The sequence below is a fragment of the Culex pipiens genome, chromosome 1, assembly GCF_016801865.2.
Source record: "Culex pipiens pallens isolate TS chromosome 1, TS_CPP_V2, whole genome shotgun sequence".
Classification (NCBI taxonomy): domain Eukaryota; kingdom Metazoa; phylum Arthropoda; class Insecta; order Diptera; family Culicidae; genus Culex; species Culex pipiens.
This window is the reverse complement of record NC_068937.1, coordinates 103781338-103809074: the sequence shown is the minus strand read 5'-3', so window position 1 is coordinate 103809074 and position 27737 is coordinate 103781338. Positions and strand designations below refer to the sequence as shown.

The window sequence follows — 27737 nt, the reverse complement described above, 5'->3', positions numbered from 1 at the left end:
CTCTCCAGGATCCCTTCGAAAGATTGGCTGCGCCAGGGTTTGATTAGATTAGATTAGAAAGGTGTAAAAACTTTTTTTGCAACTTTTTTGATTTTTGCAATAGTATTTGTTATATAACTTTTTATAGAAATCATCTTTTCATGAGTTTTTTGTAGCAAAATGTTCGACATGAGTTACTGAACAAAACGTAGTACTAGGTTTCTGTCAAACTTAAAATTGTTTTAATGTTTCATCACAAAATGTGCATAGTTCCCAAGGGGTGTAAATACATTTTTTACATACTGTAAGTATAGCCTTAGTTTTTAAAAATATCTGTAACTTTAGCTAGTACAAAGATTTTGGAAAGTTTTTATATACAGCCTGAAAATCAAGGGGCCAAAAAAACACTTTTTTTTTTGTATCAAAAAACTTAAAAATTTAAATGGAAATTCAAATGCAATCAGCTGAAATTAATTTAAAATGCATTCCCCTGCGTTTACAATAATTTTTAGCATGTTTGGGTTTATTTAAAAATCTTTTGAATTTTTGAAAATATTCGTTTGAAATAATACAGTACCTCAAAATGTGTTTTTCCGCTAAATTTTTTACTGTCGTCAAATCTTACATTTTTTGAGACTAATGATTGCAGAACAACTGAATATTATAAAAAAAAAATTAAAAAAAAATCATTATGCATTGAGTTTTGATGAAGACTGACAAGTTCGCTTGCCATATGCACGAAAAAAAAGTCAATTCTCGAAATCGTGAATTGTGTTCATGAACTCGAGAACCACGAAGAAATATATTCTCGTTTATAGTGCAAATGCATCATACTCATGAATAAATTCTTGCGTGGTGCTCAAATTCATGAACACAATTCGAGATTACGGGAATTGATTTTTTCTGTGTGATTTTCCTAGTCTTAAAAGTTAATGAGCACTAATATTTCTAATCTTTGTTGAGCCCAACTCTTATTTTACCGTCGTCATTCATAATCTCAACCCCTTGTCTCAGTCATGTCGAGGCAGTTGAAAAGTTGACGCAAGAACCCAGCAAATCCAACATTTATGATTAAGATTTGCACCTTTTCTTGCGTTGTTATGAGATCTTGACAGATCGATGCCATTCTCCAGCCTTGGCTGAAACTTTAACACTTTGCACGTGTTTTCTTTGTTGGCTGGAGATATTGGAGCCGTGAAGAGATATTTACGCCACCACGTGTGATATGAATATTTTGCGTTGCTTCACAACCTCATCGTTGGCTTCACATTTGCTTCGGGTTTGGTGAGATGATTGCCTACGCTTGAATCCTTTCAGATTTGGGGCAAGTGACTTGTGTTGATGTGTTTGGTGAGCAAATTTATTGAGTTAATTAATTCCCAACAAAAATTGATGATACTTATGATAAGAAAGATCCCTACAAGGTATAAAAAAGAAACGATTTTTTATCTTTCTAAACTTAAAAAAATTAAAAAAATCTGGCGAATTAGCTAACTTTTTTGCACTGACATTGTTATTGCTTTGTGTTTTTGGTATTTTTAAACTTTAAAATTCAAAATAACCCAACACTCGTTTCCACCTGTGTCTGTGTGCTTTAACTCAACGCCATTTTTTGTGCTTTTTCCCTCTTTCCCTTTCCACAGACTTTGACTTGGATGACGACGATACCTGCCGGGCGGCTGTGCGGATGTTCCTGCAGTGTAATCTCGTGCAGCAGTTTCACATTCCGTACGATGTAAGTATACACATATGTACATATACCGACTGGTTAAAAAATTGGTACGAACATGAACACGAAACTGGGAGCATCCGACGACTTGTGGTTGGTGTCGGGAAACACGTGTGAAAACCACTTTTTTGGCACTTGACGAGCAAATGTTTGAGCTATCAGTATCATGAGGCTTCAAGTGTTAAATGGGGGCGGTGAGCGGTTTGGCATGATGTTGATGAGTTTAAAAGAATGTGGGGGGAAAAGCTGGAAGGGTGTGAACTTAATTAAATAACAAGGTTAAACAAAAAAGGGTGATTACTGGAAATCTAAAATGAGTAAACTATGTCAACCCACACCAAACGTTAAAGTGACTATCCATAAAACGTTCTCTGAACCAGCGATCTATCGAATAAACAAAACCAAGCCAGCTGCTCGAATGCCGATGGGCAGCAGAATCCACTTTACGATTGTCAAATACAGTTGTGCCCTATTGCAACATGCCGGTCGTTCTGGCATCCATCCCCAGGCTCAAACAGATAAATCATGTAACTCGGAGTCCTTTCCCAAACGTCGGGACTCATCAACTCGCTGAAAGGACTCAAAGAACGCATGAGAGATTCATTTTTTCACCCACAGGCTTCAGTGTCATGTCGCGCGGTTTTCTCGCCATGTCCTGAATCATCCATTTTTAAATGGAATCGTTTATACATAGAGACACCACACAGGAGGTGGAGTACTTCCGGGCAACTATATCTCTCTCCGGTTCGCCTGTCAACGTTGATTCACTCCGCCAGCGACCGTCCTGCTAGTTCAGGACTTATCATCAGGACAGCCGGAAAGAGAGAGGGTTTTTAGTAACTGCTTCCAGACCACAGCCACAGGTGCACTACCAGTGATGTCCTGTTGCATTTTGATGCACGGCAAATGGCAAGGACAACTTGTTCTCTGTGAAAAAAAAAAACATTTACGGACAAGAGGTTTAACGTGAATCTTACGGAAAATTAGTTTAAAAACTAAAAAAGTACAAAAATACAAACATACAAAAATACAAAAATACAAAAATACAAAAATACAAAAATACAAAAATACAAAAATACAAAAATACAAAAATACAAAAATACAAAAATACAAAAATACAAAAATAAAAAAATACAAAAATACAAAAATACAAAAATACAAAAATACAAAAATACAAAAATACAAAAATACAAAAATACAAAAATACAAAAATACAAAAATACAAAAATACAAAAATACAAAAATACAAAAATACAAAAATACAAAAATACAAAAATACAAAATACAAAAATACAAAAATACAAAAATACAAAAATACAAAAATACAAAAATACAAAAATACAAAAATTCAAAAATACAAAAATACAAAAATACAAAAATACAAAAATACAAAAATACAAAAATACAAAAATACAAAAATACAAAAATACAAAAATACAAAAATACAAAAATACAAAAATACAAAAATACAAAAATACAAAAATAAAAAAATACAAAAATACAAAAATACAAAAATACAAAAATACAAAAATACAAAAATACAAAAAATACAAAAATACAAAAATACAAAAATACAAAAATACAAAAATACAAAAATACAAAAATACAAAAATACAAAAATACAAAAATACAAAAATACAAAAATACAAAAATACAAAAATACAAAAATACAAAAATACAAAAATACAAAAATACAAAAATACAAAAATACAAAAATACAAAAATACAAAAATACAAAAATACAAAAATACAAAAATACAAAAATACAAAAATACAAAAATACAAAAATACAAAAATACAAAAATACAAAAATACAAAAATACAAAAAATACAAAAATACAAAAATACAAAAATACAAAAATACAAAAATACAAAAATACAAAAATACAAAAAATACAAAAATACAAAAATACAAAAATACAAAAATACAAAAATACAAAAATACAAAAATACAAAAATACAAAAATACAAAAATACAAAAATACAAAAATACAAAAATACAAAAATACAAAAATACAAAAATACAAAAATACAAAAATACAAAAATACAAAAATACAAAATACAAAAATACAAAAATACAAAAATACAAAAATACAAAAATACAAAAATACAAAAATACAAAAATACAAAAATACAAAAATACAAAAATACAAAAATACAAAAATACAAAAATACAAAAATACAAAATACAAAAATACAAAAATACAAAAATACAAAAATACAAAAATACAAAAATACAAAAATACAAAAATACAAAAATACAAAAATACAAAAATACAAAAATACAAAAATACAAAAATACAAAAATACAAAAATACAAAAATACAAAAATACAAAAATACAAAAATACAAAAATACAAAAATACAAAAATACAAAAATACAAAAATACAAAAATACAAAAATACAAAAATACAAAAAATACAAAAATACAAAAATACAAAAATACAAAAATACAAAAATACAAAAATACAAAAATACAAAAATACAAAAATACAAAAATACAAAAATACAAAAATATAAAAATACAATCGCAACTTTTCAAAGATATTTTAGAGACTTTGTAGAGAACTCCTCGAGTCCACCCAACAACAGCGACGCTTATTTCCATTATTTGGCGACAAGTGGTGAAGTGAAGTGCAGCAGTGTACTCAACCGGTACTAGTTTTGCATATAGTTCTGTGGCAACTTGCCACTGGCAAGTCTGAATTATTTTCAACTCGCGGTTTATCTCACACCGACCAACTTGCATTCTCCCTTGAGGTCATGAAAACACAATGATCCCGAAGTTAGAGAACGTCCCTCAGGGAAATGCGGTGGGAAATTCGCAATCTGTAGGAATTTTCTATTACTTTGAGTTTCTCCTCTTTCGTGTTCGTGTTCGGAAAAGATTGTTATTTTCTTGACTTCTTGATAAAAAAAAACCCTTTTTCTTGCAGGTCCTCTGCCGGTGGATTCTGAGCGTGCGGAAGAACTACCGTCCGGTCAAGTACCACAACTGGCGCCACGCGCTCAACGTAGCTCAAACCATGTTCGCGATGATGAAAACGGGTAAGATGGAACGCTTCATGACGGATCTGGAGATCCTGGGGCTGCTGGTGGCCTGCCTGTGCCACGATCTGGACCACCGGGGCACAAACAACGCGTTCCAGAGCAAGACGGACAGCCCGTTGGCGATTCTGTACACCACGAGTACGATGGAGCATCATCACTTTGACCAGTGCGTGATGATTCTCAACTCGGAGGGGAACAACATCTTCCAGGTGAGTTTGAACATGAAACATAAACATTACGGTTTTGTATAACAAGTTATATTTGTAATATTTGGAAGGATCTCTAGGATTTCAAGGTTATATTGCGTTAACATTCCAATTTTGAAAATTGCTCAAGCTCATTATACATTTTCCTCTGGGTAACAACAAAAGCCAAATTCCATTCCCTCCAAAACGATATCAAAATCACACATACCTTCAAACGCCGTCTTCTTCACGCTGTCAGATCACACACAAGACACGAGTGCGCTTCGTTTCAATGTGTCTCAATAAATTTTCTAAATTTATCCCGTTTCATGAACGGCAGCTCACGACACGTTATCCACACTCACGTTCCTGGGGTTGTTCCATTTTGGAAGTCACCGCCTTCGTGTTGAATATCGTACGTACGCCTGGGGCCCCCACCACCACTAGAGAAGTGCTTCATGTACTCATGTAGGTGAAGTACTTGGAAGTACTTGCGTGTCAAAGACAGCACCAACCCCGTCTCACCTGTAGGTGTGCGAGTGCTTAATAGAACACTGACACTGATGCTCAGATGAGCGCAGCCAATGTTTTGCAATACCTACTTTTCGTGTCAGCTTTAACGTGGGAAATAAATCTGTTTAACTGGTGATATTCCCGAAGGCATCAAGTCGATCAGAAAACTCTTTCCCAAGAAACAAATTATCATCTATCGATTACATAATCAAACCTGTGTTTCTGTTGAAGAGCATTTAGAGGGTTTAAAATTGAGAAAAATGAAATTTGGAGAGCACTCAAATAAAAATATCTCCATAACAACAAAAAGACCTAAATTTTTCTTGAAAATACATGCAAAAAAATTTAAAAAAATTAAATAACAAGCCATTTGCCTTTTTTATGCAGTGCACAGTGGGCGAAATGGAGCCCAAAATCGGACTTTATTGAACGCGGGTGGTTCCCTGGTATAAAAAATAGTGTTTCTTAAGTAAAAAATCCGGGGAATCGATTAGTGATGGTTTCATCCACCGCACGAAACGGCAAAGGGTCCATTTTGCCCCAATTCCCATTTTTTTTACATTCTTTCTTGAAAATCGGTCTGTATTTAGAGCGGAGGCTTTATGCGGCCATCCAAAATGGACTTAACTTATGGGTCATTCCACCTGAAGCGGAACACCATTTGAAAATTACCATCTCCGATTCTGCTCAAATTTGGCAGAGCTGTTGAGACTATCAAAACATGCAAAAATCCCGAATTTCATCCAAATCGGACCACCCCCTCCATTTTTGTACCCTCCCAAAAAATCGACTTTTTGGCGATTTTTGAGCGAAACCCCTGTCTTCAAACGACGATAACTCAGGAACCACAAATCTTAGAGGGTCGGTCTTAGACTCAATTTTGAAGGAAATTGGACGTAGAATCCATTACCGCGATAAAAATTTAGATTAAAATATGTTTTCTATTTGTATTGCGCAATTGAAAACTTAAAATGGCCGTATCTCAAAACAGCCCTGTTTATTTTTCAAATTTGACCTCACCATCGTATTCTCCGTCCGATTTTACATAAGAATCACTTATCGACAGAAAGGAATATTTTTCGTTCCAGAGATATCGAATTTTAAAGTTTTAAGTATTTGAAATTACCTATAATATCTACACTCGCCGCATCTGCTAGAAACACTCAGTCGTGCTGATCAATAATAACTACCTGGTGTTCTGTAAGATGAATTATTTTTTCAATTTTATACGATTTTGAGATAATCAATACCTTGAACAATCTATTTTTTGTTTAAGGAATATTTATTGGGTAATTTTTAATGCACTATTTTTCCTGATCTCAGTGTCATTGAACCATATTAAGTAAAATTTGAACTTTTAATATTTATTTGCAAATGCTACAGAGTTTTTACAAAACAATTTTCGAAAATTTATCATTATTCTATTATTTTCATATTTTTTCTAATTCCTCATTTCTTCCCACTTTCTCAAATTATTTCTTTTATTTGAAACGAGAACAAATGTAGAGCTGGCTGTAGTAGATGAAATAATTCTCATGGGTTCTAGAGCTTTTGCCATGTGCGGTAGCGAAATAGTGCCATTCAGCAAAAACCCCAAATTCTGCCTTAGGGTTTGAAAGATTGATCATATTGAACCGATTTTTATAATATGTTTCATCAGAATAATTGATGATTTTTTTTCCATTCTGGTACATTTAATTTCAAAAGCAATACCATATACTTCTGATACATGTGGATAGCAGCTGTATCGTCTATTCCAAGATTTCGAAATGATTGACAAACAAAAAAAAGATTATTGTTCGGACGGTGTCGAAATGAACACAACTGAATAATAACACAACTAGATAATAAATCAGATTAATCGTTGTGATTTTCTTACCTTTTTCCAGTTTTATACTTTCCAGAAATCCTCCTCCTTAATCATGCTTCACGAGAGTTTTATTCATATTAATTCATAATTTTTAACACGATAATGTATCGTACACTTTTTCTTAAGTTACAAGATCAATTACAATTTCCTGCTAGCTCTGCGGGAATTCCATTCTGCCCTGTATTGCGTGTCGTTCTTGCTTTGTACTGTGGGCTAGCACACAAATTCATCGTATACAGCAGTTTCCTACAGTGGTGTACATTACATTTTTGCCTTATTTGCTAATGATTATTTGGGATGAAATCTTAATTCAATAAATAACCAGGTAGCAGTTATTGAACAGCGCTTCTGAGTGCTTCTAGCAGATGCGGCGAGTGTAGATATTATAGGTAATTTCAAATACTTAAAACTTTAAAATTCGATTTCTCTGGAACGAAAAATATTCCTTTCTGTCGATAAGTGATTCTTATGTAAAATCGGACGGGGAATACGATGGTGAGGTCAAATTTAAAAAATAAATAGGGCTGTTTTGAGATACGGCCATTTAAAGTTTTCAATTGCGCAATACAGGTAGAAAACACATTTTAATCTAAATTTTGATCACAGAAATGGATTCTACGTCCAATTTCCTTCAAAATTGAGTCTAAGACCGACCCTCTAAGATTTGTGGTTCCTGAGTTATCGTCGTTTGAAGATAGGGGTTTCGCTCAAAAATCGCCAAAAAGTCGATTTTTTGGGAGGGTACAAAAATGGAGGGGGTGGTCCGATTTGGATGAAATTCGGGATTTTTGCATGTTTTGATAGTCTCAACAGCTCTGCCAAATTTGAGCAGAATCGGAGATGGTAATTTTCAAATTTGCATTTTTTCTTGCACACTTCAGGTGGAATGACCCTTATGTGAAAATGTCTCAGTAATCCAGTAAAAATAACCACTTGCATCGCAAAAATCATCTAAGGTCCATTTAACCCCAATTCCATTATATAAGCATTTTTGGCCGTTTTCAATTGTTAGGTCAGATTTTAAAAATCTGAAAATATTTTCATCGTAATGATCAGACAATTTTACATAAGAATGACGATTAAGCACTTGATAGTTTATCACATTTATGTTGATAAAAAAATGTATAAAATTTTTAATTAAGAGCCATGGTTTCAACATTTCTATGAAAAAAGCAATATGTTGTTTTGCAATCATTAGCTTCCAAAATATCAAAGCAATGAAAAAAAAAATTGCGAAAAAAATTTTTGTTTGCGGTGCTGTACATCGGAATTTTACAAATATTCAAAACATTTTTAAACGAGCCCAAATATGCTTAATATGATTATCAATGCAGAATAATGCATTTTAGACTGTTTTGAGTTGATTTGACTTTTATTTTGACTGAAATTTTAAAGTTTTGCCTTCCTCATTTAACTGAGGAAAGGCTATAAAATCACTCGAAAAATGAACTTCACGTATGCATATCGACTCAGAATCATGTTCTGAGCAAATGTCTGTGTGGATGTGTGTAGGTGGGTGGACAAAAAAAAATGTCACTCGATTATCTCCGGACTGGATGAACGGATTTTGACCGTATTAGTCTCATTCGATCCGTCTTGGGGTCCCATAGGTCTCTATTTAAAATCAGCAAGTTTAGTTAAGTACTTCAAAAAATATGCAAAAAAAAAAGGATTTTGGTGTATGTCCGGAAATTTGTTAAAAGGGTGGTTTTTGCAAGAAACCCTATAATGTTATACATATTCAGAAAGGTATTCAAAAGACCTTTCCAATGAGCCCAAAACATTGAAGATCTGACAACCCTATCAAAAGTTATTAGCATTTAAGTGTTATTTATAGACTTTTTGGAGGCCGGATCTCAGATATTTCAGTAAAAATGATATCCGGGTCCATCATGCGACCTGTCGTCAGTTAGATAATCGAAAGACCTTCTAAATGAGGATAAAACATCGAGGATCTGACAACCCTATCAAAAGTTATTAGCACTTAAGTGTTATTTATACACTTTTTGGAGGCCGGATTTCAGATATTGTGATAGAAATATTGTCTGAATCTTCCATGCGAACTATCGTTGGATAGGTTTTTTTTATCAGACCTTCACAGAAAAAAAAAGTTGAATTTTGGAATGTTGAAAATTTGGTAGGTTGAATATTACCTCTTTATTTGTGTAATATTACATAAAAAATGTGTAAAAATGTGAACCTGATGAATATTCATCAAAAACTGATGAAAATTCATCATTTTCTGGGGTAAAATTTATCATTTATTTTGCCACAAAATCTGTCACCATTTCCTGATGAATATTACCATCATTTTTTTTTCTGTGCAGTTTACCAGCCCAAAATTTAGGTTATTCTTAATTACTTGTCCGAAACCGGACACTCCTTGGTCGATTCCATGACACTCTGCCGCTTCGCTACACAAATTTTGCTTTTTAGTTTCAAAAGCTTGTTGAGTTCTGTCAATCAACTCTGAGATGAGAATGACAACTGTCATTTCTGCAGCTACCACTTACATTAGAGTGTTGATCTTCTTCCAGAGTAGTAGATATCTTCGCTTGAAAAAAATTACTATGTTTTTTTTAAATTGGTTTTGCCCCACTTTTTTCAAGCCGATTTCAAAAGTGGAGAGTGAGTTATAGACCTAGAAACGGCCTTATTTGCATCAACAATCTTCTTCATACTGAAAAAAAAAACATTTCAAAAGTAAATCTCATCTGCTTTTCATCCTGATGGATTTTCCACCCGTTGCGCTGGTTGATGCGATTCACATGGATCGAACAATTTTCCCGCTGTTTTTCGCTGATTTTCAATTTGCTGCAATTTATGCAAACAGGTTCAAGCTCAACTCGTCAAATAAACATATCGCCGCGAGGTTATCTGAGTGAGCATGAGTATGTGTGTGTGTAAGTGGAAATAAAAATTGTTGCCCTCCCCTGTTTTATGTTTGCGCAATTAAATTGGATTTGGATTCACAGTCCGTGCATTTATCCTGTTTGTGGAAGAGCGGCAGAAACAGGATGAGGATGAGGCGTTGTTGCATTGCGTATAATATGGTTCTTCTGGCTGGCTCCTCGTGTGGAAGCGAATGAGGAGATAAATGTTTGTATTTATCTTTATGTCTTGTGCAAACACGCCAAGCTCCCACTGGAACCATTAACATCGAGCATGTTAATGCTGACGGTGGGTCTATGGCTTCTGAGGGGAGACGTCACAAGTCTATTGTGCCAGGAAAGAACACTAGAATCAACAGGGTAGTTGTGAGCGGAACTAAACTTTATTCCATGAGATTAGCATAACTGTATAACGCTTTGTTAAGTATTCGTTGAGATCATACACAGTTGGTTGAATCATACATAGTTGGTTGAATATTATTTTTTATTTTTATTTTTTTCAAAAGGTCCAATGCACAAAACTTATTTTTTTGGCTTATTGGGTGTTTTTGAAACCACCTTGAAAAGAACATAACTATCACTTAAGAGCGAGTCCACGAGCAGAGCATACCCATCTCGCATCGAAATTTTCGATTTTCGATTCACCAATCTGCCTGACATTTTTAGAGGTTGTTTGTACATATGAACCTAGCATTTGGCCAAAATATGAGCACTCTAGGTCAACGGGAAGTGGGGCAAATCGGGACACAAAGTATAATGGTTCAAAAACGTTATAAATCTTAAAAGGGCTGTAACTCAGGCAAATGTCAATCAAATTGCAAAATTCAAAATGCATTTGAAAGGGCTTGAAAAATTCAACAAAATGCGGGGTAAAACATCCAAATTGGTTTAATCTAAAGGGAATTATTTGCATTTAAGTGAAAAAAAGCACAATTTTCAAACTCAAATAAAAAATGTTCCATACAGATATCAACTTGATTCGACTTGGAGCTTGTATGGGACATCTGGGACTACCATCTGAGACTAATAAGGCTTGGGTTAGGCAGTTTAACACATCGAATAGACACTATTTCTTTAAGTATTTTTTTGGTTTTAAATTTTTGCTCGGGGGACCCCGTAGATCTGATTTTCTGGTGATAATTTTATCATATTTGTGTTCCTGAGTCAATTTCACAATATAAACATGCATAAAAATGTATATTTCAATCCATTTAAACCCTTTAAAAAATTAAAGTTAAAATTTTTTAGAAACTCCTTTTTTTGTGACATCTAGTATCCTTGGAAACGAACCTGATTTTCAATGAATGTGATTCGAAGATTTTTTTAACTTTAAGTTTTTAAAGGGTTAAAATGGACGAAAATAAACATTTTTATGCATGATTCTTGTCGGGACCGTGGTATAGGGGTAAGCGTGGTTGCCTCTCACCCAGTCGGCTTGGATTTGATCCCAGAAGGTCCCGGTGGCAAATTTTGAGACGAGATTTGTCTGATCACGCCTTCCGTCGGACGGGGAAGTAAATGTTGGTCCCGTTCTAACCTAGAGGTTAGGTCGATAGCTCAATCCAGGTGTAGGAGTCGTCTCCCTGGCTCCTGTATCGGTGGAGTCGCCGGTAGGCAGTTGGACTAACAATCCAAAGGTCGTCAGTTCGAATCCTGGGGTGGATGGAAGCTTAGGTGTAAAAAGAGGTTTGCAATTTCCTCAACAATCCAGCCTTCGGACACCTAGTTTCGAGTAGGAATCTCGCAATCGAGAACGCCAAGGCAATGCTGTAGAGCGAATAATTTGATTTGATGCATGTTTCTTCTATTGTGTGCTCATATTTTGGCCAGATGCTAGTTTTATATGTACAAACAATCCCTGAAAATTTCAGGCAGATTGGTGAGATCCAAACGACGTCCCATACCAAGGGGTATGCCCTGTTTGTGGACTCGCTCTTAAGTGTTCATAACCTGAGACAGGGTTGCCAGATCTTCGATATTTTAGACTTGTTTGGAAGGTTTTTGATGTCGACCCAACGATATGTAACATAATGATATTTGGTATAATTTCAGGTCATTTATCTAACTTAAATTTTGTTGGAACTCGACCTTTGGGACCCTAAACCGAGTCAAATGCGCCCAGTTTGGCCTAAATAAGTTTATCTAGTGCTGAGAAAACTGAGTAACAATTTTGGTAAGTGGTAACACACAGACATTTGCTCAGTTTCTGAGTCGATAGGTATACGTGAAGGTGGGTCTACGAGCTTTATGTGAAAAGTTCATTTTTAAGCAGGGTTATAGGTTTACCTCAGTGAGGAAGGCAAAACTTTAGATATTACATCTTTTTTAGCAATATTACCTAAAAATGTGTAAAAATATTAGTAACTGATGTAAAAACACTTTTCTTGATACAAAATCTTTATTAAGCTATATTAACGTAATTTTTTAAACAGTGTTGATTTAATTTAGAAGTCAATTTTAATTTAAGAAGGCAAAACATGGAAGTCGTATCCACGGAAAACATTTTTAAATGCATTTTCCTGCTTTCAAAATTATATTTAGCATGTTTAAACACGATTTTAAATATTTTGAATTTCGTGAAATTTAAAAGAACAGTAAACCGCAAAAATATATTTTCTCGCGATAAAAATTGTTTTCATCAATGCTTAGAAAGATAATTTCAACCCGTAGTAGATCCGAGTCCATAATTATTTTTATATCAAATTCAACAAATATTTGAAGTTTTGATGCATGAATAGCATGCCATAGGAGAAGCATAGGGGGCTCTTGTTTATTTTTTACTGTAAAAACATAAGTTATGTAAAAAATATGGCTGAAAACAACATAAAAACGTAACAGATTTTTAAGCACATTTTTCCCGAAAAAAGTCAAAGAAAACGTAAAAGCATTGTAAAAAAACGTACAAATGAATGATAACGTATTTTTGTTGCAAAATGGTCTATATCAATTAGTTAAATGTATCACCAAAACAAAACAATAGATTTGTTTACATTTACTGATAAAACCATGCATTTTTTTTTGTTAATGATTCAATGTTATATAATATTATTTAAACATCAATTATGGTGTTTGAGTTGAGTTCCATAAACTATAGTATTGATTTATTGTAAATTCTTACGGTTTAAGTAACTTTGGTTCTCTTCACATTTAAACAGTTATATTTAAATTACGATTGAAAAATTATGCATTTAAGTTGAGTTATACAAGTTTTCATTGTATATTTAAGAAGAAAAAAAATGCCATCGTTCGCAGTTTTCCACATTTTTGTAAGTTAAATTAACAGGGGTCCAATGCAAGGTTTGTTTTTTTTTTATTTTTTCTATGTTGGATCCCCTTATTATTGCTCGCAATTGATAAGTCCCAGGTTTTATTTAAGTAAAGTTCTTCAAATTTACAATATTTTTACCAAATGAAGTAAGATCATCGGTTAAAACAAGATTGGATAGTTAATTCAATCATAAGAGAGAATTATTGTTTCGTTGTGAAAATGGCTATGGCATTCCAAACACTTATTTTTAGAGCAATTCCAGCTCAAATCAGGATTTTTTCTGGTATTTTGTACCCGACCCTCTCCGATTTCAATAAAACTTTGGAGACTTGTTATCCTAGGCCTTTATAAGCCATTTTTGTGTATATGGAGCCAATACTACTCGAAAATCACATTTGAGAAGGGCGTAAGGTATTTAAATATTTTTGTATTTTGCAAACACTGTATCTCGAAGCCGTTGCATCGTATCAAAAAGTGGTCAAAGACAAACTTGTAGGAAATGTGATGGGCTTTCTGAAAAAAAAAACACTGAAAGAAAAATACATGCCAATTTTATGAGAATTTTCAATTTTTATGTTTAAAAGTTAATTTTTAAGGTGATGTTACGATTTTTTTTCGTTCAAAATTTTTGTGAAAATAGCCTAAGATGTTACAAAAAGACTCACGAAAAATGCAGGATGGAGCAACTCACCCAAAAAAAATATAAAAATCATTTACTGATTTTTATTTATTTTTTTTGGAAAAGTGCTCTAAACGTCAAAATTTTCAAAAACCGAACTCGAGAGTCGATTCTCCAGACAATTTTACATAAAAGTCTCCATATTGACCATTGTCCTATGTCCAATCCTTGTGAAGATACAGCGGTTTTAAAAATAAAAATGTTGAAAAAATAGGTTTTTTGGTGGTTTTTGGCAATTTCTATATGACAGATTTGATTTTTCAGTCTCGTAAATATTTTTACTGGAAAGCTCGTCCAATTTCCCAAAAGTTTGCCTTTGACAGCTTTTCATTTTGACTCGTTTTAATATGTACATAAGCTTATTTACTATCAAGGTTTTTACCACACTGAAAAAAATATTCAATTTTCAGTTATGAGCAATGTAATAAAGCTTATATCTGTAAGCCCATACATCCAATTGAAACGCTGTCAAAGGCAAACTTATGGGAAATTGGCTTTGCAGTAAAAATATTTACGAGTAGAGGGTGACGATTCTCGAGATTTTCAATTTCCCGGGAATCGAGAGTTGAATTTGGTAATTTCCCGGGAATTCCCGGGACCCGGGAGTTTTTTTAAACTATGCCAATAGTGGCAATAATTTAAAAGGAAAAGCAATAATTTTTTTTTTTTAGATGAAATTACTTACAATGTTTTCATACTTATTCTATGAAACGTTATTTTAAGTATCCTTATTATTTGGAGGAACTATATGTACTTTTTGATTTTTTTTATGAATCTGCAAATACAAGATCATTTCTTGAGCTTTTTGGGACTCAAAATTTTAGTTTATAATTTCCCTGTATCGAGATTTTTGCAATATGATAAATAACGACTTAAACAACATTTTTTTCCTTTTTAATACCAATTATAAATATTCATTGAAGAAAAATTTACAGTTATCCGGAAAACCCGAATGTTCACAATTGGCGGACATTAACTTTACAAAGATCGCCAGAGTTTGGGAAAAGAGTTCCCAAATTTGTGAACAAGAGTTCATGAAAATGGGAACCACGAACAAAGTGTTCAAATCTCATGGTACGATTTCGAAAAACGTTCCATGGCATTTGAACACTTTGTTCGTGGATCCCATTTTCATGAACGCTTGTTCACGATTTTGGGAACTCTTTTTTCTCCGTGTAGGCTTATAGGACCCTTTCAAAATGACTTATTAACATCAAAAATGGAAATAACCTTGATACAGCCAAATTAACATGGGGACTAAAAAACAGACTATGAGGATTGATATGCTCGAGAATAAGCTTTCCTCTTTTAGAAATAATAAATAAATAAATAAAAAAAAATTCAGTAAAAAAAATGATTCTATATCTGGGATGTAACTGCTATGTATACTTTAAGGTAAATTTGTGGACCACATGTTTTGGCTTCTTTCAGTTTTAATTATTGGAATTTAAAATTTACAGTTTCTGAATAAACTTTGATTGACTTTCTGAATAAGAAAATTAGAGAAGAACTTGAACATCGAACATTTCACATACAATGTTCGAAACAATTAAGAATTCTCCAAATAATTTTCTGATTAGTTTATATAATTTTGCTTTGATATTTATATGTTTAAAATTTCCCGGGAGTCTCGACCGAATTTCCCGGGAATCGAGAGGTCCAAAAATGGTCGATTTCCCGGGATTTTTTTCCCGGGAATTCCCGCTCGTCACCCTCTATTTACGAGACTGAAAAATCAAGTCTGTCGTGTAGAAATTGCCAAAAACCACCAAAAAATCTATTGTTTCAACATTTTTATTTTTAAAACCGCTGTATCTTCACAAAGATTGGACATAGGACAATGGTCAATATGGAGACTTTTATGTAAAATTGTCTGAGGAATCGATTCTCATTATCGGTTTTTGAAAATTTTGACGTTTAGACCACTTTTCAAAAAAAAAGTTTTAGTAAATGATTTTTGTATTTTTTTAGGAGAGACATACCATCCTGCATTTTTCGTGAGTCTTTTTGTCACATTTTAGGCTATTTTCACAAAAATTTTGAACGAAAAAAAAAATCGTGACATCACCTTAAAATTTAACTTTTAAACTTAAAAATTGAAAATTCTCATAAAATTGGCATGTATTTTTCTTGAAGTGTATTTTCTTTCAGAAAGCCCATCAAATTTCCTACAAGTTTGTCTTTGACCACCTTTGATAAAATTGGCTCCATATACACAAAAATGGCTTATATAGGCCTAGGATAACATGTCTAAAAAGTTTCATTGAAATCGGACAGGGTCGGGTACAAATGTACCAGAAAAATTCCCGATTTGAGCTGGAATTGCTCTTTACGCAGGAACTTTTAAATGTCAGTCAACTCTCAGAGGGTCCACTATAGGAAATAGGTCCACCAATCAATAATAAACCCTATTTTGAAAACTGATGGTTGCAAAACAACTGGGCTGACGTTAAATGATTAAAATTTTTAAAACACTTGTTTCATTCAAATGTTGAAACCCCTGCTTGTTATTTAATTTTCTATGTTTTTTTGTCTCTCCCCATGATTTTGGTCAGAGTCGAAGGACATAAACTAAAGAAAAAAACTGAGCTTCTACCTACTACACAGATTGGTCTCCAACAAAATTTCTATATTGCTTCTCGTTAGATTGATGAGAAAATAATGAGCATATGTGTAACCATTCTCAGTTTTCTGTTTAAGGTAGGATTCCCATCAGAAAGCCACCCTTAAACTTCTCGTGCACTGCTTATTACCCTATGGAAAATCTTTTTTCTACTCCGTAGAACCATCCTCGACGATCATGTCGAGACGCCTTGTTCAATTTTGCATAGTAGACATACAACACATCAGTCAAGTCTCATAGGAGAAGAAGCAAACGAGCAGTTCCGCGAAATAAAAATGATTTCATACCGACAAACGAAGCTTTTTTCTTGGCTCGAGCCACATCGAGAACTTTTCAGACTGTTGTTATTGTTGAGGGGTGGCAGCTGATTCCCAGGGCTTTCAGCTTTTCCACTCAAACGATTTTGGGAGCGTTGCGAAGAGTATCGGTTTTGACCCACAATGGGGAAAAAAACGGAAAGTCGGAGCACGTGTGTGAGCAGCATCAATCATGGTGAGGTTGGTTTCGGTAAAAAGGAAAGACGTCTTGCTTTCTTCAATACCGTTTTGCATATTCTTGTTAGTAATTCAGTCCGGACTGCTGAATTCTCTGAACACTTTCCCAACATTAATTGAAACTGTAACAAGCTTCCAAGTTAAAATCAAGATTCAAAAACAACCCGTATCAAGGAGCGCAAGATTCTGCCAGATCTCCAGTTCCAGTCTGGGGAGTGTTTATTTTTCAACGGAATTTCTGCTTGCGTATGTTTGTTTTCACTCACAGCTTCAGGACACGGTTGAAAATCTCACATTCGTGCCACATGTAAGCTGAACCCTGGGAGCCAGTTAGCTCCACTTCCAGGACATTGTATCTTTCCTATCCGTATGGCACTTTGTCGGAACCATATTGATGCCATCCTACACACACGGCAGAACACTTGTCCGCTAGTATGTAGAGCTGTTTAATGCTGGTTGGTTACTAATTGAACCGAGTTGGCCACAAAGTTGGCATGCCAAAGTTTGCCCGAGCGTGCCCAGTATGACTTGTCATTCCTGGAGACGAGAACGAACTAGGTAACTATGCTATGGACTACCCAGACTACTAGTAAGGGTTGCCTTGGAAAAGATTTGCATTTTCTATACATTGTTGTTGGCAGCACAACTTGGAAGCTGTTCTATTATGCTGCAAACAAACGAGCAAACTTTTGGAAGAATTTTCCAACCTTATGGGATTGCTCTGCTGAAGCAGAATGAATTCTTTGGAACTAGTTACTTTGTGTTAATTGATGTGACACTTTTGAAACTGCAATAAAAGTTTAATTTTATATTTAAACAACATGACGTTTAAAGCATTCAATTCCTGTTTGAGCACAAAAGTAGTAATTTATGTAGTGTTAGTTGCAAACGAAATCTTCAGCACGAATCGTACGAGTTATGAGGTTAACCGAATTGTATGACTGCGACAAGTGCTGAAATCGAGATAAGAGTTTCGTGAGAAACCTAAGATTACAAAGATCAACAATGCCTTATAAAGAAAATTGTCGAGAATGTTATGACCTTTGAAAAAACAATTAATTCACGATGGACGCATTCAAACTATCATTTTTTTCCTTTAATTCACAGTTTACCCAAAAAAAGGTTGTCGAACGCTTTTGAGGTGGCTTTTTAGTTCTTTAGACGCCCAATTTGATTAGGTACTCAAAATCGTTTTTTTTTTTAATCGAAAAAAATACTATTTTTTTTTTTTAAACTCTGCCATTTTACCCCAATATTACCCCAAAAGGTTTTTTTTACATTTTTTATTTTAAAATTAATTGTTTTTCTAACTTTGCATGGTTTTTTTTAAAGAGTGTAGTAATGTTCTACAATGTTGTAGAGCAGACAATTACAAAAATGTTGATATATGTACATAAGGGTTCGTTCAAAAATTACGTTAATGAATAGGGCGAGGAGGGGGGGGGAGGTTCCGGGGTTTGTGACAGCTCATTTTGAAGGGATAGGAAAGGTACGTGACAGGGGGGGGGGGGGCGTGGGTCTGAAATCCCAAAAATCTCAGGACTCAATATTTGAACAAACACTAAGGGGCTTGCTTCGTTGATCATGGCCGTTCAAGGTCACCCGCGACAGACACGAACGACGAAACAAAGAGAAACGCAAAAAGTAACTTTTTCAAAACTTTTTGCCGTCCTCACATTACTGAGGAAAAGCTATAAAATCACTCGAAAAATGAACTTTTTAATTAGACCTCCTAGACCTACCTTCATTTGTACATATCGACTCAGAATCACCAGCTGAGCAAATGTCTGTGTGTTTGGCTGTATGTAGACATGTGTACCGAATCAATGTCACTGGAATATCTCGTCACTGACTGAGCCGATTTTGACCGTATTGGCCTCATTCGATTCGTCTTGGGGTCTCATAAGTCCCTATTGAAATTTATAAGATTTAGTAAAGCACATGAAAAGTTATGCTTAAAAAACTGCTGCATAAAAATTTCACAATTTGCAAAAAAAGGTGGTTGTTGCATGGAAACCTGTCATATCATATAATTTTAGAAGGGTTCTGAAATGACCTTTCTTGATCTGATCAAGAAGATCTGGCTTACCTATCTAAAATTACAAGCAGTTTAAAAAATGGTCTGAATTTACATAACCTCAATCTTTTTCCCCACGGCGGTGTATGTACAATCTTGACAAAGTCTGTAGGCAGTCTGTTTCTTTTTATTCACAACTTATTTTTATTAGGACCTCTTAGGTGCTGCGATCACGTTAGGGGCGAGCCATAAACCATGTGGACATTTTAGGGGGGTTGGAATCACTCTATAAATGAGAGGAAGGCAGCAACAACCTAAAGGTGGATTAAGTAACGTTTTTTTTCCGTAAAATCGCGTGAACTCGTGATGGTTACAAGCAAACTTCTTATCTTTATGTATCAAAAATTTTGTAATTGTCTGCTCTCCAACATAGCAAATAAAGTAGTAATCCAGCTTACAGATTGTCAAGGGAACAGATTGGCCAAAGTTTCTGGACACCAAACGCGCTGGACACCAACCGCCCTTTACGCCCAGCTAAACTGGCAGTGTTGCAAGCGCAAAACATACGTTGCCAGTGCCTGTTTATTTTGCATTGGCCAGTCTGTTTCCCTAGACAGTCTGTAATCCAGCTGCGTGTAAAAGGCCTGGGCGTAAAATAAATTTTGCATTATTTTATGAAATTCTGTGTAATATTACACCCTGAAATATGTAGCTCATCAGTATGGGAAACCTTCTTGACCGAAATGTCAAGCTCAAATATACGTTTATCCTATTCATTTGGTTGGTGTTGGGTTTGAGTCCCGTCGGTTGCAACTTTTTTTTGTGTCTACAAAAATCGTACATGCAGCGTGCAATATTAAGTGTCTTTTTTTACGAAGGTGATGTGCATGCTTTTGCATGCGATTTTACCATCGGATTTTTTGCTGTGTAACTTTATAGAACATTTTTAAACTCAAAAAAATAACCTTGCAAAATTAGAATAAACAAGAAATTTTAAAATGAAAAATTTGGTTCTAATTTAAAAAATTACCCTCTTGGATTAATGATGATTCGAAAAGCACATTAAATTTCCCTTAAAATGTCTTGTTCCAAATTTTTTTTACAGATGAGTAACGAAAAATGGCACAGTTTTAAAACTTTTCTGGTGTTTTTTTTGTCGATGAAAAATACGTTTTTTAGAATTTTTAGTACGCAATCAAATCGGGCGTCAAATAATAGATAAAAGTTCCTTTGTCAAAAAACGGACCTCGGATTCGTGATCAGGGACAAAAGTTACCCCTAAGGACATTGTTTCACGCAAATCGAAGTGGAGTCGGGACAACTTTTCCCGATTTCGTGTGAGTTGGTAGAGAATTACCCTAATAGGAGCGCCTAAAATAAGTTTCTTCGACGAACTTACTCTAGCAGATTGGTCGGATCAAGTTTGTTATTGTTTCAGATGAATCTTGAAATCCTACTGGTTTGAATGTTTCAAGAATGATCGAGATTGGTTGAAATGGAGCCAAATGCGAGCGAGTTGTATTTAGCGATGCAACTGTTTCGGAGACTTGGTCGCTGGAGTGTTATTGTACGATCAGTTCCTTACTGGACTCGGTCGTTGGAAACGACCGTCAGATCAACGACCCTCGAAATAGGCGGCGGGTCAGATGCGGGCGTAACAATGTCAAAACCTTTCCCCCTCACTTCGTTTCACCATCCAGCTGCAGCTGTGTTGACAAACAAACGGAGCACGCGGTCGCATGATGGCGATATCGAGCCAAAATTAGGGGTGATCAGGGATTAAAAATTAAACTTTTTTCAAGAAAAAAAATATTTTTTTGGACTGAACAAAAAATTTGCGAGCATGTTCAAACAATCATTCCTGATGTCGGAGAAGTGATTAAAAATCAAAATTTTAATCCATAATTTGTCTATGAATTGAAGTTTTTCACAAAAATTGGTAACCCCTAGGTCTATCCATGACCATTAGCATAGATGTTAATGTTGCTAATGTTCAGGAAATATTCTCCATTTCTTCGATTCAATTAATTTTCCCATGTATTTTAGCGAGTCAAGGTTCCTGACTTTTGTTTTCCTTTCTTTATTGAAACGATTTCGCACGAACTCTGGTAATTGATTCGCTTGATAGACTCATCGTGCATGTGCCAGTCACGTGCCAGAGTTGATTTTGACTTGTCTCGTTCCCCTGAGCACGGGGGAAAGCAGGTAGAACACGTTTCAAATATCCGTTTTCTGTGAAATTCAACAAACTTTGAGAAAACATCATGTCTTAATTTATGTAGCTCATTTTCCAAGTATAATGAAAATCTATCGCCTTCCCGTTTTGCAGGCCCTCTCCCCGGAGGACTTCCGAACCGTGATGAAGGTCGTCGAGTCGGCCATCCTGTCGACGGATCTGGCCATGTACTTCAAGAAGCGGTCCCAGTTTCTCGAACTGATCGAGGGTGGCGAGTTCGACTGGCAGGGCGAGGAAAAGAAGGAAGGTAATGGAATAGTTTTGTCGATTTGTCGAGAGTGTGTGTTTCGTGAAGGAGTAAATTTTACTTCTGCTTTTTTCCTTAATAGTGCTGTGCGGCATGATGATGACGGCCTGCGACGTGAGTGCGATTGCGAAACCGTGGGAGGTCCAGCACCGGGTGGCCAAGCTGGTGGCGGACGAGTTCTTCGACCAGGGGGACCTGGAGAAGCTGCAGCTGAACACGCAGCCCGTGGCGATGATGGATCGGTAATTTGCACTCATTATATGGTTGTTTGTACCTACGCCCGGGAAGCAGCTTCACTGGGTTGGGTTAATTTCTCTGACTGTGTTTTTCTCCCACTGGGAGAACCAGTTATTAGTGGAATGTGGCGACGAAGAAAGCAGCTTCAAGAAGGTATTTTTTTTCTTGCGCAGCAATAATAGCATTATAGTTTATATATTTTGGAGATTTTTCCCCCTCAGTTTTGAGAGTGAGGTGATCTAAATCCGACTACTTCTTGACTTTAATTTCAAGAGGTAATCGGACCAATCACTAGGCTACATTCCAAATTTCACCTGAATCTAACCACAGGAACTTCTAGTACTCCCTATAGGGGAGTTTGGGGTAATATGGACAGTGGGGGTAATTTGGACACTCCTTTAAAAATCATGTTTCCTTCGGATATAAAATGAAAACGGCAACTTAAGTGATAAGGCTAGTACTAGTAATGGCCTAGGAGTATGGACAAACCAAAAAAGTTGGAATAGGTTAAGTAGTTTTGGTATAATATGTAAAGGTTTCCAAAGGCCGGTTGGCACTGCCTGAAGTTCTAATTTTTGAGGGTTGGGAAATAAGATTTTGCAGGAATATGGCAAAAAAGTGGACAATTTTTTTTTAAGGGGGTTGCTTGGACGATGCCTGAGATATGTACGTATAAATATTGTGCTTTTTATCCATTTTTATCATCATAAATGGCAATTTTTGACAGAACATGCTATAGGGGTAATTTGGACATGGCTTGTGGGGTAATTTGGACATACCTGAAAGTCTACCTGTCAGGCAAAAAAGTAACTTTCAGGTTGGTTATGTTTTTAAAGGGACTCAGATAAATTTAGAGGGATTTAAAATGTCAAAACACTCAAAAAGGAATGTGAGCAATGAGCAATTTCACGAAACCCCTATTTTTTAATTTAGATAAATTTATTTAAATATTCGAATTGATGAAAATCTGATTACTGCACATTTGGCGTTCAACTAATCTTCAATGTCGATTGTTTTTAATTAACATTAATTACAATAATATTTAAATTTGAAGGGCTACGGAATGCAAAATTAAAAAAATGATAGTTTCAGGTTAATTAGTTTTATATAAAGATTGGTTTGGATAAATCTTAATGATACCTTAATCACTAAAAACTATACTTGTGCCTTATCCAGAATCAATCTTTAGATCATTTCTGAATGAAAGATTAAATTATGTTTACTACACTGAACAATTTGTTATCTCCCTATTGAATTATAGTTCTATTACAAAATCATTATTTGAACCTTTGAATTATAGTTCTATTACAAAATCATTATTTAAACCTTTGATTAAATATTGTGAGCAAAAAAACACTTAAAAATATAAAGCACCCACAAGGCATATCCAAATTACCCCAAAGGGGTGTTCATATTACCCCCACACAAAAATGTGGGGGTAATTTGGACAACTTTTAATTTTTGCGAATAAAATGGGTTATTCATCGAAATTTATCGAAATAAATTACATTTTTCCATAAAATATGGTCGCTATTATTCTCTGGTGTCATCCACATTCCTTTAAAATATCCATACAGCCCGTGGCCGAGCAAGTTCCTTAGGGTGTCCAAATTACCCCACACTCCCCTATAACTTTGAAGTTTGTATGGGAAAAATCGTCAAAATGTAACGAGAAAAGAAACTTTTTCAGTTTTTAACCTGCAGAGGGCGCAAAAGTTATCCAATTCTTACCATTTCTCGGATGTAGGATTTTCATTAAAAAAAATTTCGATCATATTTTAAGAATTTTTGCTCACATAGAACTCACATTTGGTGTCTCCCGAAAAGTTGTTGCAAATACAAGTGAGGCAACTTTTGGTTTGGTTGAAAATTAGGGTGGTTCACGATTAAGGCTTGTCAATCCAAGCAACAATGTCGAAGACATCAAAGTGTTATCTCGCAATCTACACCTTCTACGACCAAACTTAGAGAAAGCTTTTTAAGCTGTAAAAAAACATTTTTATTTTTTGACAAGTCATTTTGGACTTAGAAATCAAAAGTAACAGCCATTTTGAGGCAAAAAGATGCAAAAAAAAATCTTGAATATCACGAAAAAGCGCTGACCAAATATTTTTTTTTTACTTCCGCGCATTTTGTAGCTGATTCAACATCACCATATACAATTCAGACTCGATTATTCGAAGCCTCGGTTATCCGAAGTTCGATTATCCGAAGGTTTGTATGGATAATTTTCTTGCTTTTTACTTCAAATTCGAGTTTTGTGACCCCATTTTAGTTAAATTTGAATATTTATAGCCTTCCTAATTTAAAACAATGCATTTTTTCAATATGTCGTCACCGCCATTTTGGTTTAAAAAATCTTAATCATTATTGAGTAGTTTATGTAAAGTAAAAAAAGTAAATCTTTCCCTGTTCCTGAGGGGAGCACCCGTGTAGAGTATCGGAGCCGGCATTTACAAAGCGGATTCAGTGACAGTTTATTAATCAACTTAATGTTAACATGTGATAGTTAATGTTGACATTCCACAGGTTGTCTTCCTAAAGTGTCTTGATAAGGACCAGTTTGTGACGATACACTGCCTTCCCATTACTAAGCAATCAATTCCAGAAGGGAAAAGATCACCAGTTGTGTTGGTCCGAGCCGGGATTTGAACCCCGATCTACCGCTTACGAGGCAAAAGCGTTACCACTGAGCTACGTGGCTCGGTCTTTTAGTTTATGGGTCATACTTAATCTCTACAATCAAAAATACCGCAACGAAAAACAATACAATACAATGCCTTCTTAAAATTGAGGCTGAACTGTAACAAAATTAAAAAAACACATAATATTGGGTAATTGGTCAGTTTCATGTCGGCCCGCTGAAAACATTTTTCAAAGTTTGTGTGTTTCATGTGTTTCATGTTTCATGTTTGTTTTTTTTTGGTTTTTTTGTTTTTTGTTATTTGTTATTTGTTATTTGTTATTTGTTATTTGTTATTTGTTATTTGTTATTTGTTATTTGTTATTTGTTATTTGTTATTTGTTATTTGTTATTTGTTATTTGTTATTTGTTATTTGTTATTTGTTATTTGTTTTTTGTTTTTTGTTTTTTGTTTTTTGTTTTTTGTTTTTTGTTTTTTGTTTTTTGTTTTTTGTTTTTTGTTTTTTGTTTTTTGTTTTTTGTTTTTTGTTTTTTGTTTTTTGTTTTTTGTTTTTTGGTTTTTGTTTTTTGTTTTTTGTTTTTTGTTTTTTGTTTTTTGTTTTTTGTTTTTTGTTTTTTGTTTTTTGTTTTTTGTTTTTTGTTTTTTGTTTTTTGTTTTTTGTTTTTTGTTTTTTGTTTTTTGTTTTTTGTTTTGCCTTCCTCACCTTACTGAGGAAAGGCTATAAAATCACTCGAAAAATGAACTTCTTAAATCGACCTCGTAGACCTACCTTCACGTATACCTATCGACTCAGAATCAAATTCTGAGCAAATGTCTGTGCGTGTGTATGTCTGTAAGTCCGTGCACCGAAAAAAATGCACTCGATTATCTACGGACTGGCTGAACCGATTTGGAGCGTTCTGGTCTCATTCGATCCGTCTTAGGGTCCCACAAGACCTATATTAACTATTATGAAGTTTTGTTAAGTATTTCAAAAGTTATGCTAAAAAAACGATTCTGGCTTAAGTTTGAAAGATTGTAAAAAGGGTGGTTTTTGTAAGAAAACCCGTCTGATCATACATTTTTAGAAAGGTATTTGAAAGACCTTTCTAATGAGCCCAAAACATTGAAGATCTGATAACCCTATCAAAAGTTATGAGCACTTTAGTGTCATTTGTACACATTTTAGAGGCCGGATCTCAAATATGTTGATGAAAAAGTTGTCCGGATCTATCATGCGACCCATCGTTGGATAGGTAATCAAAAGACCTTTCCAACAAGCACAAAAGATTGAAGATCTGATAACCCTATCAAAAGTTATGAGCACTTTAGTGTCATTTGTACACATTTTAGAGGCCGGATCTCAAATATGTCGATGAAAAAGTTGTCTGGATCTATCATGCGACCCATCGTTGGATAGGTAATCAAAAGACCTTTCCAACAAGCCCAAAAGATTGAAGATATGATAACCCTATCAAAAGTTATGAGCACTTTAGTGTCATTTGTACACATTTTAGAGGCCGGATCTCAAATATGTTGATGAAAAAGTTGTCCGGATCTATCATGTGACCCATCGTTGGATAGGTAATCAAAAGACCTTTCCAACAAGCACAAAAGATTGAAGATCTGATAACCCTATCAAAAGTTATGAGCACCTATGGGTAATTCTCTACCAACTCACACGAAATCGGGAAAAGTTGCCCCGACCCCTCTTCGATTTGCGTGAAACTTTGTCCTAAGGGGTAACTTTTGTCCCTGATCACGAATCCGAGGTCCGTTTTTTGATATCTCGTGACGGAGGGGCGGTACGACCCCTTCCATTTTTGAACATGCGAAAAAAGAGGTGTTTTTCAATAATTTGCAGCCTGAAACGGTGATGAGATAGAAATTTGGCATCAAAGGGACTTTTATGTAAAATTAGACGCCCGATTTGATGACGTACTCAGAATTCCGAAAAAACGTATTTTTCATCGAAAAAAACAATAAAAAAGTTTTAAAAATTCTCCCATTTTCCGTTACTCGACTGTAAAAAATTTTGGAACATGTCATTTTATGGGAAATTTAATGTACTTTTCGAATCTACATTGTCCCAGAAGGGTCATTTTTTCATTTAGAACAAAATTTTTCATTTTAAAATTTCGTGTTTTTTCTAACTTTGCAGGGTTATTTTTTAGAGTGTAACAATGTTCTACAAAGTTGTAGAGCAGACAATTACAAAAATTTTGATATATAGACATTAGGGGTTTGCTTATAAACATCACAAGTTATCGCGATTTTACGAAAAAAAGTTTTGAAAAAGTTACTTTTTGCGTTTCTCTTTGTTTCGTCGTCCGTGTCTGTCGCGGGTGACCATGAACGGCCATGATCGATGACGACCAACTTTTTTAAAACTTTTTTTCGTAAAATCGTGATAACTTGTGATGTTTATAAGCAAACCCCTTATGTATATATATCAAAATTTTTGTAATTGTCTGCTCTACAACTTTGTAGAACATTGTTACACTCTAAAAAATAACCCTGCAAAGTTAGAAAAAACACGAAATTTTAAAATGAAAAATTTTGTTCTAAATGAAAAAATGACCCTTCTGGGACAATGTAGATTCGAAAAGTACATTAAATTTCCCATAAAATGACATGTTCCAAAATTTTTTACAGTCGAGTAACGGAAAATGGGAGAATTTTTAAAACTTTTTTAGTGTTTTTTTCGATGAAAAATACGTTTTTTCGGAATTCTGATTACGCCATCAAATCGGGCGTCTAATTTTACATAAAAGTCCCTTTGACACCAAATTTCTATCTCATCACCGTTTCAGGCTGCAAATTATTGAAAAACACCTCTTTTTTCGCATGTGCAAAAATGGAAGGGGTCGTACCGCCCCTCCGTCACGAGATATCAAAAAACGGACCTCGGATTCGTGATCAGGGACAAAAGTTACCCCTTAGGACAAAGTTTCACGCAAATCGAAGAGGGGTCGGGGCAACTGCTGTGTGAGTTGGCGGAGAATTACCCCTATGTGTTATTTGTACACATTTTAGAGGCCGGATCTCAAATATGTCGATGAAAAAGTTGTCCGGATCTATCATGCGACCCA

The 27737-nt window shown here is 34.7% G+C and overlaps 1 protein-coding gene across 1 annotated transcript in view; it reads left to right on the top strand.

The window, feature by feature from the left end:
- The window catches only part of LOC120425982 (cGMP-specific 3',5'-cyclic phosphodiesterase-like), a 101541-nt gene that overhangs the window by 66854 nt on the left and 6950 nt on the right, over nt 1-27737 (top strand). The window contains exons 11-14 of the mRNA XM_039590636.1: nt 1623-1714; nt 4647-4970; nt 21631-21784; nt 21867-22026. Of these exons, the coding sequence (XP_039446570.1) occupies nt 1623-1714; nt 4647-4970; nt 21631-21784; nt 21867-22026 (730 nt within the window). The remainder of the gene's footprint in view (nt 1-1622; nt 1715-4646; nt 4971-21630; nt 21785-21866; nt 22027-27737) is intronic.